At 43.0% G+C, this 20967-nt stretch overlaps 1 protein-coding gene across 5 annotated transcripts in view; it reads right to left on the bottom strand.

The window, feature by feature from the left end:
• The window catches only part of CDKL1 (cyclin dependent kinase like 1), a 69425-nt gene that overhangs the window by 15359 nt on the left and 33099 nt on the right, over nucleotides 1-20967 (bottom strand). For all 5 annotated transcript variants that reach the window (XM_065872928.1, XM_065872932.1, XM_065872929.1 and 2 more), the window contains one exon: nucleotides 9623-9744. In XM_065872928.1, the coding sequence (XP_065729000.1) occupies nucleotides 9623-9744 (122 nt within the window). The remainder of the gene's footprint in view (nucleotides 1-9622; nucleotides 9745-20967) is intronic.

Genomic DNA, 20967 nt, shown 5'->3' with positions numbered 1-20967 from the left:
CCCTGTCCTCTATTACAGCATCTAAACCTCACACCACTGCTCCCAGCACTTCCTCCCTGACTCTAAGCTTACATAACCAGGGCAAACAGTGGCCCCAGTAGGTCCTTTGTGTGAATCAGAAAACGGTACCTGCTCTGAGAGCATTTTTTAAAAAAAATATCAGGCAATGAGCAAAACGAACTACAGACAGAGTACATTTATTTTCAAAGACCCCCGCCCACCAGTTAGACTTAACTGTTTTTACAAATCAAACATTAAACAATGTTGTGATCCTCAGCCAGAACTAATATGTACACCAGGGAGGAAGCGCTGGAGTACTTGTGTCAAGGTGACCCAAAAAAGTCACTTCCAGCCTCCGGGAGGGGCTATGAGGCCACTGTTGTCACAGGCCAGATGTTCAGGAAATCCTTTCAAGCAGATAAGGGGAAGCTGGAACAGTGGGACAATGTGGAGGAAATGAAGAGGCCACTTCCATGAAGAAGAGCTGGGACATTCCTGGGCTGAAGTAGCTTTTCTCCAAATTCCCTTCCTTATTCTAGCGACATAAAGGTACAGATGCCAGAAAATCTCACCTGTCTAGAAAGAAGGCCTAGAAAGATACAACTAAGAAGAGGACATTTCAGGGGACGTGCTTTCCCCCAGCCTCAATTTTTTACCCAGAAAAAAATAGAATATATGTTGATTATGTAATGAATTAAGTATTAATATAAGGTTATTCAGTACCAGGCAATTTTAGTCTCCAGCCTCAATTTTTTACCCAGAAAAAAATAGAATATATGTTGATTATGTAATGAATTAAGTATTAATATAAGGTTATTCAGTACCAGGCAATTTTAGTCTCTAAGAACATTTCCCAAAAGAAATTACGGGGCTTCCCTGCTGGCGCAGTGGTTGAGAGTCCGCCTGCCGATGCAGGGGACATGGGTTCGTGCCCCGGTCCGGGAGGATCCCACATGCCGTGGAGCGGCTGGGCCCGTGAGCCATGGCCGCTGAGCCTGCACATCCGGAGCCTGTGCTCCGCGGCGGGAGGGGCCACAGCAGTGAGAGGCCCGCGTGGCGCGGAAAAAAAAAAAAAAAGAAATTACGCAAAAAGAGCATTTAAAAGTAAATTATAATAGCGTATCATTAGCGCTCCTCTAACACTAAGCACCTTGTTACACAGTTTTCAAACGTAAAAATTCTGTTCAAGCTACCTAGTGTCGTCTTGGCTCAGCTACTCACTCCACTTTTTTTTTTCATATATATTTTATTATTTATTTAGGCTGAGCTGGTCTCAGCTTCAGCAAACGGGATCCTCGCTGGGCATGCATGATCTTTCAGTTGCAGCATGCAGACTTCTTAGTTGCGGCATGCAGACTCTTAGTTGCGCACGCATGAGGGATCTAGTTCCCCGACCAGGGATCAAACCCGGACCTACTGTATCGGGAGCACGGAGTCCCACTCACTGGACCACCAGGGAAGTCCCTCACTTCCCTTCTTGATTACTCTGTTTCTGCTCTGGAATGCCAGGGCCTCAGATTCTATCTCTAAGACCCCTGTTAGCTAAGGATGATAGGAGCCAGGTTCTTCACTGTTGGTGGAGGGAGTTACAGATAAAGAAAGGAAGAAAAATAGAATCTATTCTGTGGCGCCTCACTGGGACTGGATACTCACATATGTACAGAGGGCACTGTGCTGAAAAGGGTGCTATCTTATACACATGCTCCAGAAAGCTTTTCTGCTTAGGACAACATCTGACGGAGTGGTTAAGGTGATGAGAAGCAGCCTGATTTGGACTATATTTTAAAAATAGAGTCTTCAGGATTTTCTGAGAGATTGGATGTGAGATTCAGAGAGAAATCAAGGAATGACACCAAGTAATTAGCCTAAGTTGCTGGTTTATGGTGGGGCCCTTTACTGTGGAGAATGCTTGGGGAGAAGCCGGGGAGGGGTAGGGAGGGTGGATGGGTGAGATGCTTCTCAGCCATGCAAGGGAAGACTCTGGGAAAGGAGTTCTGAATTCAGAAGGAAGGTCCAGAGGGATAAATTTGGAAAGCATAAGCATAATGATGGGATTTACAGGCCTAAGAGTGGATGAAGCCACCTAAGGAATGAATCCAGAAAAAAGAAGAGAAGGTCAAGCCCTGAGGCCCTGCAACATGTAGAGATCAGAAGGAGGAGGGGGACCCAGCAAGAGACTAGGGTTGAACACCAAGTGAACTAAGACGACACTCAAGAGAACACAGTGTCACTGAAGCCAACTGATAAAAGTGCTTCAAAGGACTTCTGGGTTAAGATGGTGGATTAAACATACCCATCTATTTCACTCTCTCCTAAAACCTAACTAGAACGACACTGAAGCTCAATCTAAATATAATAAGACATCATCTCACCCTCAGGCAGCTTATAGTATCTTTGGGAAAATAAAAGTACAAGACAAGACATGGTGACAGCAGGTGAGAGCTACAGCTGTCCCTCTGGAGCCCACTGAGCTGTGGTCCAACTTGACAGAGGTACTCCCTCCAGGGAGGGTGAAGTGGAATCCATCTTCCACTCGTGGGAAGAGGTGCAGGAGAAGTGCACTCCTGGGTCCTCCACCAGTGTGACCTCACGGCACTCCTCCTGCCTGCTTTGGGGACTTTGTTTCACCCCCAGGAACATAAAAGCTTCCCAAGTGTTTGGCTCCAAGGAGTAAGGGGGTATCATTAGAAATATCTGTGGTCTAGATTTCTGTGTGACTGTACCATCATTTTAGCCAATTGGAGACAGAGATCCTTGGCCACACTAAGTAAGCAAACCCAGAAAGAGGAAGACCGGAGATCCAAGAAGTGGTGAATCAAACTATAGAGAAATTCCAAGAGGGGATTCAAAGGATGACAGCAAAGGGAAGTCCCAGGAGGACAGCTGGTCAGCGGGCTTGGAGAACAGCAAGCCAAACAGATGGAGAATGGGGGTCTAAAGGCAGGATATCACCAAGGGGGCAAAAAAGTGAACTAATGGATTACCTGATGTGATTATCCTGTGGAAAAGTATGCTGAGAGACTATTAAAAAGAGTGGAAAAAGTTAGCAATAGAATACTAAGCAAATTTAAAAAGCAAGGCAAACATAATTTAGAAAAAATACAAAAAGAAACCCTAGTATGGTAAAATGCACAGCTATAAGTAATATTTACATAGGCATAATAATGGGAACAGTGAATGCTGAATTAATAAAATTTTAATGTAACTACTTGGGGGGAGAAGGGGAAGCAGAGGAAATAATGGTGTAAGAGAGCTAAATCCTCATCTATCAGAATAGTCTGTAGATAATGTCTAAAAATGTCTAAAAATTAATACATCAAGAAATAGCAGAACATCACTATTTTTATTACATTACATTGCTAGATTTAATTTGCTAAGGTTTTTTACACCTAAGTTCACAAGGGATATTCACCTGTCATTTTCTTTCCTTGAAATGTCCTCATCTAGTTTTGGTATCAGGTTATAGTGGTCTCACAATATCCTTCTATATTTTCTGAAAGAGTTTGTGTAGGATTGCTATTATTTCTACCTTGTATGTTTGAAGGAATTCATTCATCAAATATTTTAATAATAGAAACCAAAGTAGCAGGACTATAAGGAAAAATATATATAAATCCACATCATTGGTGATAAGGTGAATTGGTTCAGTTTGACAAACCCTATGAGCCGATAATCCCATTTTGAGAACTTCTAAAGAAAAAGTGCAAAAGAAGAAAAATCTTCTTTTTGTAGGAAGATTTTGAGAGTAGAATCATTTATCAGACAAGACACTGAAAATGGCCTCAATATTCAACAATGGAGGAACAGTTAGATGGTAATGTAACTAGATGTAATATCTTATAGTTAATAATAGATCTAAAAATTATACTGCAACATATTTAGAAACGCACATGAGGGGTTTCCCTGGCGGTCCAGTGGTTAAGACTTCGTGCTTCCACTGCAGGGGGCACAGGCTAGATCCTGGGTTTGGGAACTAAGATCCCACATGCCTGCCGAGAGGAGAGGCGGGCAGGAGGGTGGGGCGTGGCAGAGAGAAATGCATATGAGAAAATATTAAGTGAAGAACAGAATTGGGGGGGAAAGTCATTTCATCACAGCAACATGGAGAATGTGCTGCTTCGTCTGGTAGGGCAGCCAGCAGCCTGGCTCCTTTTACAATGGTCCTCAGGTTTTCATATACAGACACTTAGTTTTGTCAGCACACCAAGACAGTATCCATTTCAAAGGGGCAGGCGAACATTACACAAATTTACTAACCTGATATATAAAGCCAGAATGCTAATTTGTTCATCCATCTTTAAATTCTGACTGCCAGCTTATGCTCTCGTTGTAGGCGATTCCACAGAGAAACTCAAGTTCTAATGAGAATGGTGTTTGGTGAGCAAAGAGTTGGAATGAGAGAAAGTACACAGTTTGACTGGTTATTGCCTTTATGCTGAGACAGTTTAGTTGCACCCATCTCCAAATTAGGAAGCTGTCGTCCTTAGATAAAATGTGTGTAATCAGTCACATCTAACCAGCCTGGCAGCTTCCTATCCCTTTAAGGATGCTTTGCATATCTCTGCCCTGATGCATAATGTGTTGGTTTCACAAAATAACTCCCAGAAAGCAAACTTCTGTCTCTCCTTCCAAGTTTTGGAACGGATGGACTATGACCCTAATGTCCTGATAACAAAATTGAAACGAACAGAGAGAAACCTAAACAACTGCTGTGTGAAAGTGAACAGATTAAACTGCATTTTAAACACGTCTTCAGAAATAAGAGAGACGAGAGAGATGACAAAGAAAGACCATGGATCTCTTCCCAGGTTCTCAATACAGTAATGGTCCTTTCCACCACTGCTCCTCTAATATTTGTCACATTACAAGAAGTCAAACAATCAACATCCATTCAAGCTTCACTTCTACACAAGGTTACAACAAAGATGGGGACAAAAGGGCTGGCCAAGCTCCTATAGAAATAATATGTTCTTTGAAATTTATCTTATAGAAATATTTATGTTTACTGTAGCCTTATTATTAGAGAAAAACTAGAAACAATCTAAATATTTATCAATGGGGGGGTTGAATAAAGAAACCATGGTATATTTGCACCATGGAATTCGATACCATTTTAAAAATATAAAAGTAGAGATGTATGTATGAATAGGGAGACAGCTCCCAAACACACTTACAAAATGAACAGTATGTAGAGTTCAATCTCTTTAAATATATATACGCATAGGAAAATAATTAGAAAACCATTTCTCAAACTTTATTTCTATATGTTTCTGTGTTGCTTGACATTTTTACAACAAACAATGCATCACTTTAAAAAACAGATTTTTAGAGTTTTAGAAAAGTCCTGGAATTCCATTGTCAGAAACTGAAAACTTATAGTAATGCCCTTTACCCACCAGATGTTCTTTGAACAAACTATATGAGAGTCAGAGGAGGATCTGGTGGTAATGGAATCTGTACAGGAAAAAAAATGGGTGAAGTGTCCGGCTGCACTTACACAGGAGCAGAAAAATGAGGAGAGAACACCTAAACCAGTTGTTTACGAAACTTTGACAGAGGAGAGACCAATAGTTAATAGAATAATAAGTACAAGGCCCATTCAGTCCCACAGAAGATAAGGAATATGCTTGTTTGAGAGCAAATATAAGCAACACGAACACAGCACTGGGAACTATAATGGACACGTATTTATGCCACTATAACGGGATATATTCTGGCATAAACTCGCTTGTTAGTAGCAGCATGAATGTGAATCTTCTCCAAAAGCCTTCCAAAGGAGTTCAAGAAGTTACCGACATCTTACAAGGAGATAAATTAGTATCCGTTTCAGATTCAAAGTAGAGATAAGTCTTTGAGTCTGATTTAGCAGGAATTATTTTTAATAATTAAAACATTGCCAAAGTAATAAATGGAACACAGAGAAAATATAAAAAAACAAAGCGGAAAATATCTATACAATCATCACTCAGAGATAATCTCTATTAAAACGTGTATATTAATTACTTTTCTTTGTTTTCTACCTATCTATAAATTCTATGAAAGTGAAATATGTTTTTTTATTATAGCATTTTTTCTTCATTTTGCAACCACTCATAAACATTTCTCTACGTCAATGTTTGTTTTATCTTATAAGCATGATTCTTAGAAGCTCCACCGTATCCCATTGTGAAGACATACTATAATTTACTTAACCAATCCTCCATCATGGGACATTTCAGTTGTTTCCAATTTTTTTTTTTATAAACAATACTTCAACAATAGACACTTTTTAAACTAAATATTTACACACATACTCGATTATTTTCTTGTGGTAAGTTAACAGAAGTAGGCCCACTGCCAAATTTCCCTCTGGACAGGTTGCTCTAGCAGTATACTAATGATTTCCTTTGACAATATTAGGTTTTAGACATTTTTAATCAAAGTAACTATTTTTAAATGAAAAATGAAACATTGTTATGATTACTGTTCTTTAAAATCATCTTTAAGGATCAATTTATCAGTTTGCTGACTCAGTCACTCCACAGCAAGTATTGAGAATATACCAAGTGCCAAGAATTAAGCTAAAAATTACTGGGGATGCACAGATGAGGAAGGCACAGCTCTTGCCCTTAAAGATTTTATAGTTTACTGGGCAAACATAAATAATTCCAGAAGATGTAATGGATACCACAGGAAGGAACTCCCGAGTCTCCTAAGGTAGGTATCATAAGGAGGTCATCTTTGAGCTGTATCCAAGGGCAAGCAGGAGTTTGCCAGGCAGAGTACAGAAGGCAGGGCAATCCAGGTGTCCTAAAGCCTAGGATGCAAATGATTCCATGGGATTGGAAACTGGTGGGAAATGGGGTGATCTTGCAGAGTGAGTGAGATCTTGTATCCCATGCTAGGGGTTTTTACCACACCAGTAAGCTTTGAGGAGCTATTAAATGACTTATGTAGCGGAGTGGCATGATCCACTTTATATTTTAGAAATTTGTACCTGGAAATATAGTGATCACAGGACGTTCTTGGGGTAAATGTACAAACCCAGGGAGGACCAACCTGCCATCAGGCAGGAAAAACGTCTGCATTAGCACATTATCTTCTGTTGATATTGTCTAACAGATCACATATGAAACTAAAAGAGAACTGCAGTCTTCTGAGCTCTAGGTATTAGATCATCAACTCATAACACTGTAGAGCTGGAAGTTCTCTTAAATTTTACCTGGTACTAAACTCTCATTTTTAGAGGTAAGGACACCTGTAAGCAACTTGCTAAAGGTCACACAGGTGATGCTGACCCACTTTTACTGGGAATACACTCACAAGGTTTTATTTTATAGTATAGCTTTATTTTGTAGATCTCTACATTGAAACATAAAGTTTTCCTATGAATTTCAAAATCGTTGGTTGACAGAGTTAATGACATTTACTCCTTAATGATGACAAGCAAAATTCTGAAATAGCATTTAAAGGATCGGAGAATCCAAATAGTCAGGATAATGGAAAGTAACTTTTATTTTTAAAACACACACACACACACACACATCCTTAAACTTCAAAGTAAATGCATATGATCTGACTTAGAATAAATCCTACTTTTCAAACTTGCTCAGTTATTAGTGTTCCTTAAGTCAATCTTATATTTGACAAACCATGGCACAGTGTCATTTGGAAATGAAGCTGCTAACCACACAGGTGTCTACCAGTCTTTCCCTTCTCTAACCCACCTCTATATTAAAGCATTTTCTGGAACATATATAACAGATTTTAGCCAGTGGAGTTAAAAAAATCTGCTTCCAAGCCTCTGATCACTCCTCTTCCTGTCTTTTTATTCTTCTGCTGAAACTATATGCTAAAAAAGAACTGACTCCCAATTGCTTGCAGCCCCCCACTAATCAGTGTTTCTAAGTGACTCAATCTAACATGATTAATCAAACTCCCTGCAACAACCCCCTAGTTCCACATAGCACGAGTAACTTATACTAGAAGGTTTAATTGAAGTGTCACTAGCAAGCTGTCAAAAGAGCAAATATCAACATAGTCAATGTTTTCTCCCTTGAACACATAATTTCTCTGTATCAATGACTTGCTGAAGGGAAGGAGGTGTCTGTTCTCTTGGCTCTCTCTGGCTGTGTAAATTAACAAGAAAAGCCTGTGCCATGGTCACTAATGAACCGTGAACCACTTTAATCCCATCTGCCCGGAGCTCATGGCAGATCATACATAAGCACCACCACATGGCAGAGCAAGCTCTTGGCCAAGGCTTGAAAGCCTTGTTGAAAGAGCCTCAGCCTCCAGCCACTGGAGTGCGAATGTGAGCCAGGATGGGGTGCCGTTCCATCGTTCTGATCTCCAGTGCACTCTACATAGCGTCTTCAGCCAAAGTTGGGCTCCCAGGAACACAGCAAAAGACAGAGAAGAGGACATATCCTTCCCTGTTCGACTTCTCTGGAGTCTCCTCACCTTGCAAGTCAAAGGTCGCCTCCTCCATGAAGTCTTCTTTGATTGACCCACTTTGAATCATATCTCCTAGGACCTTGTAATCATTCTACCTTCTCCCTCTGGCACAGTCACTGGTTCCAGGGGTAGCTGCATCACCTGAGCTGAGCCAATCAGTCTTCTACTGGACTTTGTATGCAGACGCTACCTTCTTCTAGAACTTCCTTTCTTCTAGAATGGCTACCCAGGTTGATAAAAGCCTGTGGCAATGCTTTCTAGTTCACACTTTTCCCTTCCTAACTGCTTCCATCTCACAGCACACACACATACCCTCCAAAATCAACCCTGTAAAGGAGACTCAACTCCAAGGCAGAATGAAGCCAACATAGAGAGGAAGAGTTGGGAGTCGTTGGTGCGGGGGAGAGGGAGACAGAGAGAGAGAACGGCCCCACCTAAGGCACTCTGCCTTAAAGACACCCAGCTGAGGAGTGGGTGGGAGCCAAAATCCAGCCTGCATTCTGCTCACCCTGGCAAAGAACGACCTTCAGAGGAGGGGATCTCACCCCCACCCCCTGCCTTTTTTTTTTTCAAACAAAGGCTCTGTCTGCTCACCGAACCTTCTGCTGCTGCATACAAAGGTGTTGCCTGTGCTAGAAATGTGTTATAAGATCAGCAGGACCTCCAGAGTCACCTCTCCAATCACAGCCACCACCACTTCCTTTTTCACCTACACCCGGCTTCAGTTGGGTTTTTTGTCATTTGTAACCAAAAAAGTTCTGACCAATAGAGCAGACCAGATACCTGGGTTGCTTCAGATAAAACACCACGTTCGTTTTAGCCTTAAACTTCCTATTAGCCATTGTTTTTGAACTCTTCCTTTCAATCTCCAAGTCCTTATGCTTCCCTAGGCAGACACAGAATAACTAATATCCCTCCTTTTCTTTTCTAGAGACTGACATAGCATTTATGCAGAGATAATATACCAAGAAATCAAGTTCAACCGAATAATGTAGTTGCTGCTTTCTTCATGAAAATGGTGAGTTATGGTTTCTTTCTCAACATTTCTGGTAACCCCTCAGCAGCAGAGTATGGTGGCCAAACACTGGCTGCCCTTGCCTGCTGTGAAAAAGGGTCATAACTGATTTTCCCTCGCAAACCCTAGTGTGTTTTGCTGTGTTTTGTTTGTAAACGACAGGTCACTCACCCTCTTTGGTGTTTGTCCAGCTCGTGGAGCACCGTGTGGTCACAGTATTCAAACACCAGGTGAAGCTTCCGCTTCCTCCTGAAGACTTCGATAAGGTTGACGAGGTTGGGATGCTTGAGTTGCTGAAAACACAAAAAGCAAGGTGCTAAAGTCGAAGTGTGAAAGAGTTTTCTCTAATTTTGGCCCAACAGAAGAAAGCTATTTCTCCTTTAGAAAAATTCTTGTCTTGGGTTGACGGAGGCTGTCGATAGCACTATCTTTCTTCACTTGATGAGCTGTTCGTTAGCAGCCTGTAAGTGAAAAATGATCATGATCCTGGTGGTTAGTGAAGGTAAAGAGAGATATGAGGAGGCTGGGAAAAAAAAAATGAAAATGTCCCCTCCTACAGAGATCTCCCTAGACTGGTTCAGTGTCCCTCGTGGCCCCCCCTGAAGGATGAATCCTTTGGAATCCTTCAAACCTACTAAGTAATTGTTCAATTGATTGTTTAATGTCCTCTGCTGCCAACAGATATAATGGATACATTCTATAGAATATAAGAACCATGACAAACATCAGGGTCTGTGTTCTCTTGTTTACGCAGAATGATGTTTTATTCCCAGCATGGGGCCTTGCACGTAATAGGCATTCGATCATTATTTGTGAATGAATGAGTAAATCAGGTTTCCTAGGCTGATGAAACCTTTTAAAAGAGAAAAATGAGGAAGACTCTCCAATCTGATATGCCTGAAGGAGTGTATCTAGAAAACACAGGCAGGAATGAATGTCGGTGTTGACAGAGATAAATCTTGTACTTAGCTTTCTGGCCCCTCCTGTCCATGATCCTACTGGAAACACTACAACTAAGCAAACTACTGTGAAGAGAGCAAAAATGGTTAACTTGCTTTAGGGCTTGAAGGCCTCTGGGCAGTGACCTAAGAGAGCAAAAGAGGAAGCCGAAAGGCTTCTTAAGGCCTAGTCTCAGGAATCAGGTGATATAACTTCTGCCTCATTCTAGTGGTCAAAGCAATCATGAGATCCACCCCCCAGATCCAGCCCAGGATGAAATACCACGAGCAGAGCAGGGCGCAGGTGTTCCAGCTGCGCTCAGCCCCTGCCAGCCCTCATCTAATTCGGCTACGTGGGCGAGCCCATGCATAGACCCCCGAAGGAGCACTCAACCAAAGCACAATTGTGAGAAGTAAGAAATCATCCTTTTTTAAGCTACTAAGTTTTGTTTTTTCAGTACGCGGGCCTCTCTCTGTTGTGGCCTCTCCCATTGCGGAGCACAGTCTCCGGACGCGCAGGCTCAGCGGCCACGGCTCACGGGCCTAGCTGCTCCGCGGCATGTGGGATCTTCCCGGACCAGGACACGAACCCGTGTCCCCTGCATCGGCAGGCGGACTCTCAAGTACTGCGCCACCAGGGAAGCCCTAAGCTACTAAGTTTTGGGGAGGTTTGTTAATGCAGCACTAGATAATAACCCTGTAGTAGAATCACCAGGGGAACTTTTGAAAACTGCAGATGCCCTGGCACCACGTCCAGAGATCCTGAATTGGTCTTGGACAGGGGCCCAGCCATCTGCTTTTTTTCCCCAAATTCTCCAGGTGATTTGATATGTAGACAGAGGTATTAATCATAGGTAGACAGATATTTCATAAATGATAAAAGACAGAAGGAGAAAAACTGAAGTTCTTGAAATGCACACTCTAGCACATTTGTATAGATAGTGAGAAGAGAAACAGTCAGCAAGAGAAATACTAAAAAAGACAATGATTTTCTCATTTTCTTTGTAAAACCCCTCTATCTTAAAGATGTGAAATTCCTGCTCCAGCGATTACACTTGATGAAACAAATATAAAACAGCCAAGACACTCTAAAGCCCATTAGCCACATTTGGGCCTCAGAACAGAAGGCACTCCAAGCTCTAAAGCCCCAGATTTATGTTCCCATAGCTGGAAACTTAGCCTGAACTAACACTTTCCAGATATAGGAGGACAGAACTGACTGCTGTTTTAAACCAAAGAATTGCATTGGCTCAGATGTCTCAAACAGAAAGCAAACGACCAAGTGTAAAGGGGGTAAATAGCAGCTTTATGACAATTAGCGGAAAGCAGAGATTTTCTTACAGCCTCTGAAAAATAACTGTCCGAAGGCCCAGACCTCAAATCTTAGATTCTTTTCATTTTCCATGTTCCATATGTAGTCCTCACATCTTCAGCCAACTTTTTTAGCAAAAGTACAAATGTATCAATTCTACCGAAACAAATACCTGGACCTTCTCAGATGCCAAGACTGGCACCTCCAACTTGTCCCATCCATACCTGCAGTGATCACCAGGGGCACTGCTGCCTCAGGATAAAACCCAAATATCCTCTCAGTTTGACCTCTGCTTACTTCTGCAGCCCCATCTCTTAAACCCTAGACACACTGAATTTCTCTCACTTCTTCAAAGGCTCACACTCCCTCTCGCTTCAGGACCTGTTCACCCAGTTCTCTCCCTGAAACACTCGCACCCTCCAGATGTCCGTTTCTACGTCTGGCCCGCCTCTGCCCCACCTGACACCCTGGTATGAACTAAAAGAACTATAACTCTGCAACCCAAGCATGGGGACCGTGTAGCAGGTAAAGAGCATTGTCACAGCAGGATCCACTGAACCGGGTGGGACTGTAAATATTATATTATACCCATCTTCCTGTTACTGCACACCTTCTGAAAACCTAGATTCTAATAATTGCTGCATATCTATTCAAATAACAGAGAGATTCTCTCCAATTTTTGTGTATTGTAAATAAGGTTTTGATGAACAAGCTCCTAACCAGCTGACCTTAACTTTGAATAATTTAATTTAATGTCTCTAGGCCTCAGTTTTCCACCTGTGAGAGCAGGAAGCTCAAGGGCTGCTGTGACAGCTTCATAACACAAAACACATGAAACAGTGTCAGGCCACATTGTTCTCTCCAGGAAGCTTAACTGTTAATATTATTATTGGGGGTTCAATCTGTTTCTATTTAGGCTGACTTTCTCAATTCATTGTATTCAACAAGTATTTATCTATCTTAATGTGCTTAAGGCACTCTGCTAGTCCTAAGGATATAGAGACATAGCAAGTACTTGACCATACTCTCAAGGAGCTTAGAACCTAGGAGGGGAGACAGATGTAGAACAAGTAATTACAGACATGATAAGTGTTACAAAAAGCCCTCAGGAAAGGGTACCTGGCTCAAGGGTAGTGAGTGGCCCAGGGAAGATCTCCTTGGGGAAGGTGGTCATTTAAGAAGTTAGTTGGGCACTATCTGGAGTCCCAGGAGTACAACATAAAGCTCTAAACAGATACGGCCGAACTGCTTTCCAAAAGGATCAAACATACTTACACCTCTGCCAGGAGTGTGAGAGTACTTTTCACCATACCATTGAGGCGCATATAGACATTTAAGGCTTGTGACGTTTATCATCAAATGCGAGGGCTTCCAATGCTTCTGGCAACATAGGAAGATGTCATGTGACACTTAAACCACTTGTCTCTCCTATCCCCTGCCATGAGACAACTTTTATGTAGCTGCAAATAGCCAATAACTTATTTCTCAACTGATTTCCAGAAAATTCTTCATTTAGAAAAATCAATTGCTAAGACTAAATTCTAATTAGGACTTACAAACGTTAAATTATAAATATTTTAAAATAAATTATTAACTCTCTGTAGGTAGCCAGGATTCTGGGTGACCTGAAAACATTCCAGAGCAGCAGATATCTGGGAGCCAGTCCCTGTCTTGGCTGTGTTCTTTGTTATATTATAGTAAAGATCTGAGAGTGTCTGCTCAGCCTCTGGCACTATTCAAGGCACTAGGGACACACTGGTGAATGGGACGGAGGACTCAGGCATTAAGCAAAGAAGTGCCATGAAGAGCCCTCCATATATAAAAGACTAGGCTGCCTTAGAGAAACTGTCCTTAGGAAGTGACTTTGAACTGCGTCCTGGAGGGTGAGAAAGGTCTGACCAGACCAAGGGAAGGGGTGGTGGTACAGAGATGGTGGCTTTCCAGGCAGAGGACTGGCTCTGAGCCAGGAGGGAACTTAACGCCACTTAAGGAACTGCAGGATGGTGTGGTTTGAGTGTCAAGCACATGGAACTGATGCCAGTGAGACAGGCAGAAGGCAGGTCCTGTGGGCCCTTGCAGGACATACTAAGAAATTTACGTTTCATCCTAAGTGCAATGGGAAGCTACCCGAAGGAATTTTAGCAAGATGGGGTAATTTACCATTTGGGTTTTTAAAAGCTCACTATGGTGGCAGGATACAGAATGGCTCAGAGGAGGCAATATGGTAAGAGGAGACCAGTGAAGAGCCTGTTGATAGCTGAGAGCTTGGACCAGTGCTGAGGCAGGGGAGATGGCAAGAAAGGCACTGTTTGGAGATAGATTTTATTATTAGAATAGTCCGGATGTGGTGACGGACTGGAGGTGAGGGATGCAGGAGAGGGTATCAAGAAAGACCAAAGGTTTGTATAATGGGGGTGGATGGTGGTGCCATGACTGAGAGGAGGAGCAGGTTTTGGGGGGAAGGAACTACTGTTCTGGCACGTTGGGTTGACAGGGACTCTGAGGTACCAATACAGTCGTCAGGTCGGCTGGAGTTTGAACTGAAGATAAAAGCCGGGGAGTCAGCGTGAGTGTAAGCAAGGCCACGGCTAGAAGTGATTGTCCAGAAGAGTGAGAGGGAAGAGGCCAGGGAACCCCAGCACCCAGGTATGCGGTCGATGAGGAGGAAGCAGAGGAGGGGGACGGGAACAAGGTTCCCCAAGACAAGAGAGAAGACAGCAGAACGTGACACTACAGAGAGACCGTGGAAGGAGGAAGTGGTCCACGGTGATGCTGCTGCTGAAGAGTCAAGTGGGAGGAAGCCTGAGAGGCGCCGCGGGGGCGTCCTAAAGGGGTTCGTGTGACCTCACCAGAAGCAGCGTCAGTGCAGTGGTGAGATCAGGAGCCAGATGGGGCAGATTTAGCATCCCCAAACCGTACTCTTCTCTGTTGACTCCCCTGACCTCAGGGGCAGAGCTCAGAGGGACACCTCTGGTCCTGAACCCAGTCTGCAATTGGTAGCCTGAAGGTCTTGATCAAGGCTCCGACATTGTGAATGTTTGCATTGACGAAGGTTTGGATGTTTCTTCTTCAACCTTGAATGGGTTCCTTTAGGGGCATTGGGAGGAATTAGATAAGAACCAAGCAACATGATGGATGGACTGTCCACAGGCTTACCCAACATGCTTATTATACATAGGAGTCTTACTAGAACAGACTAAACTACCATATGTACTACAAAGATGGAGTTCAGGGCTCTTTTAATTCTAATTCCTTCCTGTTTATGAGTATATGAAACCAAAGCCTCAGGCCTGGTCTTATTCCTCGGCACTCTGAATTGTGCTGGCTCAATCTGGAGGATGTCAGTGCCTCTTCCCAGGCCACTCACCATCCTTCAGTTATTCTATATCTAGAAGCCTGGGCCGCCTCAGACTCAGATTTAGTGTCTCTTATATAAAGTTTCTGCCTTTGACACTCCTATTTTATTTTGGTCTCCTTTTTATTTTCTCTGCTTTTTGAATATGGATGTTTCCTATTACACTGCGAAGCAAAGCATTTTCTCTGACATTAAAAAAAGAATGCTATTTTCACCCACTGAATTTAACCTGAGCCCCGCTTGGTTTCCACCGCAGAGCTGAGAGGGCTACACATGCTTCTTGGGCAGCGCCTCCACCCTGTCATCGGCCCTTTGTCCTCACTGCCCACCTATCCGTTGTGATAAGCTCAGTCTTCTACATCCTCTAAGGTCAAATGTTTGGCCTTAGCATTTTGAAGGATTTTTGACCCAGCTGCCAACACTTCAGATCAGGAAATGTTACTTTAAAACCCTGGTTACCAAGATCCTCTTGAAAACGCTGGCAATCTAGCAATCCTGGGCCTGCAGTCTGTGGCGTCAGCGGGTTGAGACCGAGAAGCAGCTGTCCACGGTGGATAAGGCTGGGTACGTGAGTTCATCACAGTACCCAACACGCCCTACCACTCCCTGACACTAAGGCTAAGTGAAAGTTGCCCTTTATCATCACTCTTCCAGTATTAATTTTCTTAAAGTTAAAAGTGACATATTTAATGTGCCCATATCTCTATCAAAAGTGGGAAAATATACAAGCAATAGAAATAACTGCATATTTTAAGACAAATAAGAAAAAATATATTTGTTTGTGAGAGTGAATCATTTCTCCCACACCTGCCTGGCCCCTGTAGGTACTGGGTTTGGGACCTCTACCCTAGGGATGCCTCAGCGCTCACACGTTTCTGGATTGGCCAGTGTACAGACCATTGCATCTGTGGTCTCCCCTATCCCTCAAGTGCTAAGGATTCTCTGGTCTCTGTTCTTTGTACAGAGCATGGGGGGATATTTATCCTGTCTGTGCTTTAGAGGAAAACAGACCATTTTCTCAAGGATCATATCTTGTTTTCCTTTCAAAAACATTCTTCTTTGGCCACAAATTTGCGGTAAATAAAAAAAGAACAGGGATTAAAGTTTAGGAAGTTGAGAGCTGTCTTGGTAAAATGTTTTTCACAAGCCTTTACAATTTTTGAACTCGACTCTTGGTCTCAGTTACACAGATCCCTTTGCAAGAATCTTTTATCAGTTAACATTCACCCAGAATGGAGAAAAGGGATATCCCCCTCCCTTATAATAATTAATACTGGGTACTTCCCAAGGATTCCCAGATCAGCATATTATAACACTCTCAAGAAACTGAGACCCAGCCAGGTTTAGAGCTTGTCTAAACTAAGAAAGAATCAAGGTTCTTCATATTTCCTCTTGTTCTTCCTTCTCACCCGGATGAATGCTCTCAACTAAATCATGCAACTCAATGTAAGAGTTAATAGCAGCAGTACCCAATTTCAGTTTTGATTCAGAAAGAAAACTCTAAATTTTACCCTTACCTCATTTAAGGACTTAGGACTTTGGAAGTACAAGTATGGTCCTGATAAAATGATACCAGTGAAGAATTCATATCATAAAAATGTCAGTTCTTCTGAAAAATATGTGGATGTAATGCAATTCCAATCAGAATACAAAAAGGATCTTTTTAACTAGATAAAATGGCTTTTACGTTCATATAGAACTATAACTGTTGTAAAATCATCAAGGAGAAAATTGGGTCAACTTGCTTTACCAAATGGTTAAATTTTCAATAAAGCACCTGTAATTGTCATCATCATCATCAACAGCCCAGAAGACTACAGACACAGAAATGAACCAGAAGAAGCAGTACCAAGTCTAGAATTAGATCCAGATACGTAAGGGAAATTAACATATGACACAGGTAGTACTTCAATATAGTTGAAAAATGTGCTTTATTTAATAATGATTCTGGGGGCTTCCCTGGTGGCGTAGTGGTTGACAGTCCGCCTGCCAATGCAGGGGACACGGGTTCGTGCCCTGGTCCGGGAAGATCCCACATGCCGCGGAGCAGCTGGGCTCGTGAGCCATGGCCGCTGAGCCTGCGCGTCCGGAGCCTCTGCTCCACAGCGGGAGAGGCCACAACGGTGAGAGGCCCGCGTACCGCAAAAAAAAAAAAAATAATAATAATAATGATTCTGGGAAAACTGGCTACTCATCAGGAAAATTAGAACCATATCTCATCACCCTATATACAGGAATAAATTTTACATATATTAAAACATTTACAAACATTTAACATAAATATATTAAACGTTTTAATATAAAATAAGTAGTAGAAAAAATTTAGGAGAACTTTGTAGGACCATAGCTTGGGGAGAAAGCATCCTAAAAACAACACAAGAGTTCCAGAAGAAAATAAAAGATAGGTAAGTTTAGCTACATAAAAATAAAATAATGTTGGGAAGATGACAAAAGTTCTGAAGATGGTTGAACTGATGGTTGTATACCAATGTGAAGCCACTTAATGCCACTGAAATGTACATTTAAAAGTGGTTAAGGACTTCTGAGAAGATGGCGGAAGAGTAAGACGCGGAGATCATCTTCCTCCCCACAGATACACCAGAAATAGATCTACACGTGGAACAACTCCTACAGAACACCTACTGAACGCTGGCAGAAGACCTCAGACCTCCCAAAAGGCAAGAAAGCCCCCCTCGTACCTGGGTAGGGCAAAAGAAAAAAGAATAAACAGAGTCAAAAGGATAGGGACAGGTCCTGCACCAGGGGGAGGGAGCTGTGAAAAAGGAAAAGTCTCCACACAGTAGGAAGCCTCTTCGCGGGCGGAGACTGTGGGTGGCGGAAGGGGGGAGCTTCGCAGACGCGGAGGAGAGCACAGCAACAGGGATGCGGTGGGCAAAGCGGAGAGATTCCCGCACAGAGGATCGGTGCCGACCGGCACTCACCAGCCCGAGAGGCTTGTCTGCTCACCCGCCGGGGCAGGCGGGGCTGGGAGCTGAGGCTCGGGCTTCAGTCGGAGCGCCGGAAGAGGACTGGGTTTGGCGGTGTGAACACAGCCTGCAGGGCGTTAGTGCGCCACGGCTAGCCAGGAGGGAGTCCGGGGAAAAGTCTGGACCTGCCAAAGAGGCAAGAGACTTTTTCTTCCCTCTTTATTTCCTGGTGCGCGAGGAGAGGGGATTAAGAATGCTGCTTAAAGGAGCTCCAGAGACGGGCGCGAGCCGCGGCTAAAAGTGCGGACCCCAGAGACAGACATGAGACGCTAAGGCCGCTGCTGCCGCCACCAAGAAGCCTGTGTGCGAACACAGGTCACTATCCACACCCCCCTTCCGGGGAGCCTGTGCAGCGTGCCACTGCCAGGGTCCCAGGATCCAGGGACAACTCCCCCGGGAGAACGCACGGCGCGCCTCAGGCTGGTGCAATGTCACCCCGGCCTCTGCTGCCGCAGGCTCGCCCTGCACTCCATGACCCTCCCTACCCACCCCCCGGCCTGAGTGAGCCACAGCCTCCGACTCAGGCGGCTCCTTTAACCCCATCCAGTCTGAGCAAAGAACAGATGCCCTCTGGCGACCTACACGCACAGGCGGGGCCAAATCCAAAGGGGAGCCCCTGGGAGATGTGAGAACAAAGAAGAGAAAGGGAAATCTCTCCCAGCAGCCTCAGAAGCAGCGGATTAAAACTCCACAATCAACTTGATGTACCCTGCATCTGTGGAATACATGAATAGACAACGAATCACCCCAAATTGAGGAGCTGGGCTTTGAGAGCAAGATCTATAATTTTTTCCCCTTTTCCTCTTTTTGTGAATGTGTATGTGTATGCTTCTGTGTGAGATTTTGTCTGTATAGCTTTGCTTCCACCATTTGTCCGAGGGTTCTATCCGTCCTGGGTTTTTTTTTCTTAATAATTACTTTTTATTTTAATAACCTTATTTTATTTTACTTTATCTTCGTTCTTTCTTTCCTTCCTTCCCTCCTTTAGACAACGAATCATCCCAGTTTGAGGAGGTGGACTTTGAGAGCAAGATTTATGATTTTTTCCTCTTTTCCTCTTTTTCTGAGTGTGTATGTGTATGCTTCTGTGTGAGATTTTGTCTGTATAGCTTTGCTTCCACCATTTGTTCCGGGTTCTATCCATCCGTTTTTTTGTTTTTTTTCTTCTTAATAATTATTTTATTTTAATAACTTTATATTTTATCTTACTTTATTTTATTTTGTCTTCTTTCTTTTTTTCCTTCCTTCCCTCCTTCCTTCCTTGCTCTCTCCCTCGCTCCCTCCCTCCTTTCTTTCTTTCTTTCTACTTCTACTAATTCTTTCTTTCTACTTTTTCTCCCTTTTCTTCTCAGCCATGTGGATGAAAGGCTCTTGGTGCTGCGGCCAGGAGTTAGTGCTGTGCCTCTGAGGTAGGAGAGCCAACTTCAGGACACTGGTCCACAAGAGGCCTCCCAGCTGCACATAATATCAAACGGTGAAAATCTCCCAGAGATCTCCATCTCAACACCAGCACCCAGCTTCACTCAACGACCAGCAAGCTACAGTGCTGGACACCCTATGCCAAACAACTAGCAAGACAGGAACACAACCCCACCCATGAGCAGAGAGGCTGCCCAAAATCATAATAAGTCCACAGACACCCCAAAACACACCACCAGACGTGGACCTGCCCACCAGAAAGACAAGATCCAGCCTCATCCACCAGAACACAGGCACTAGTACCCTCCACCAGGAAGCCTACACAACCCACTGAACCAACCTTAGCCACTGGGGACAGACACCAAAAACAACGGGAACTACGAACCTTCAGCCTGCAAAAAGGAGACCCCAGACACAGTAAGATAAGCAAAATGAAAAGACAGAAAAACACACAGAAGATGAAGGAGCAAGATAAAAACCCACCAGACCTAACAAATGAAGAGGAAACAGGCAGTCTACCTGAAAAAGAATTCAGAATAATGATAGTAAAGATGATCCAAAAATCTTGGAAATAGAATAGACAAAATGCAAGAAACATTTAACAAGGACCTAGAAGAACTAAAGATGAAACAAACAATGATGAACAATACAATAAATGAAATGAAAAATACTCTAGATGGGATCAATAGCAGAATAACTGAGGCAGAAGAATGGATAAGTGACCTGGAAGATAAAATAGTGGAAATAACTAATGCAGAGCAGAATAAAGAAAAAAGAATGAAAAGAACTGAGGACAGTCTCAGAGACCTCTGGGACAACATTAAACGCACCAACATTTGAATTATAGGGGTTCCAGAAGAAGAAGAGAAAAAGAAAGGGACTGAGAAAATGTTTGAAGAGATTATAGTTGAAAACTTCCCTAATATGGGAAAGGAAATAGTTAATCAAGTCCAGGAAGCACAGAGAGTCCCATACAGGATAAATCCAAGGAGAAATACGCCAAGACACATATTAATCAAACTGTCAAAAATTAAATACAAAGAAAACATATTTTTAATATGCAGCAAGGGAAAAATAACACACAAGGGAATACCCATAAGGTTAACAGCTGATCTTTCAGCAGAAACTCTGTAAGCCAGAAGGGAGTGGCAGGACATACTGAAAGTGATGAAGGAGAAAAACGTACAACCAAGATTACTCTACCCAGCAAGGATCTCATTCAGATTTGATGAAGAAATTAAAACCTTTACAGACAAGCAAAAGCTGAGAGAGTTCAGCACCACCAAACCAGCTCTACAACAACTGCTAAAGGAACTTCTCTAGACAAGAAACACAAAAGAAGGAAAAGACCTACAATAACGAACCCAAAACAGTTAAGAAATGGGAATGGGAACATACATATCGATAATTACCTTAAATGTAAATGGACTAAGTGCTCCCACCAAAAGACACAGATTGGCTGAATGGATACAAAAACAAGACGCATATATTTGCTGTCTACAAGA

The sequence above is a fragment of the Phocoena phocoena genome, chromosome 2 (genome assembly GCF_963924675.1).
Source record: "Phocoena phocoena chromosome 2, mPhoPho1.1, whole genome shotgun sequence".
In the NCBI taxonomy this organism is placed as follows: Eukaryota; Metazoa; Chordata; class Mammalia; order Artiodactyla; family Phocoenidae; genus Phocoena; species Phocoena phocoena.
The sequence above is the reverse complement of the archived record's forward strand: the minus strand, read 5'-3'. Positions and strand labels throughout refer to the sequence as shown.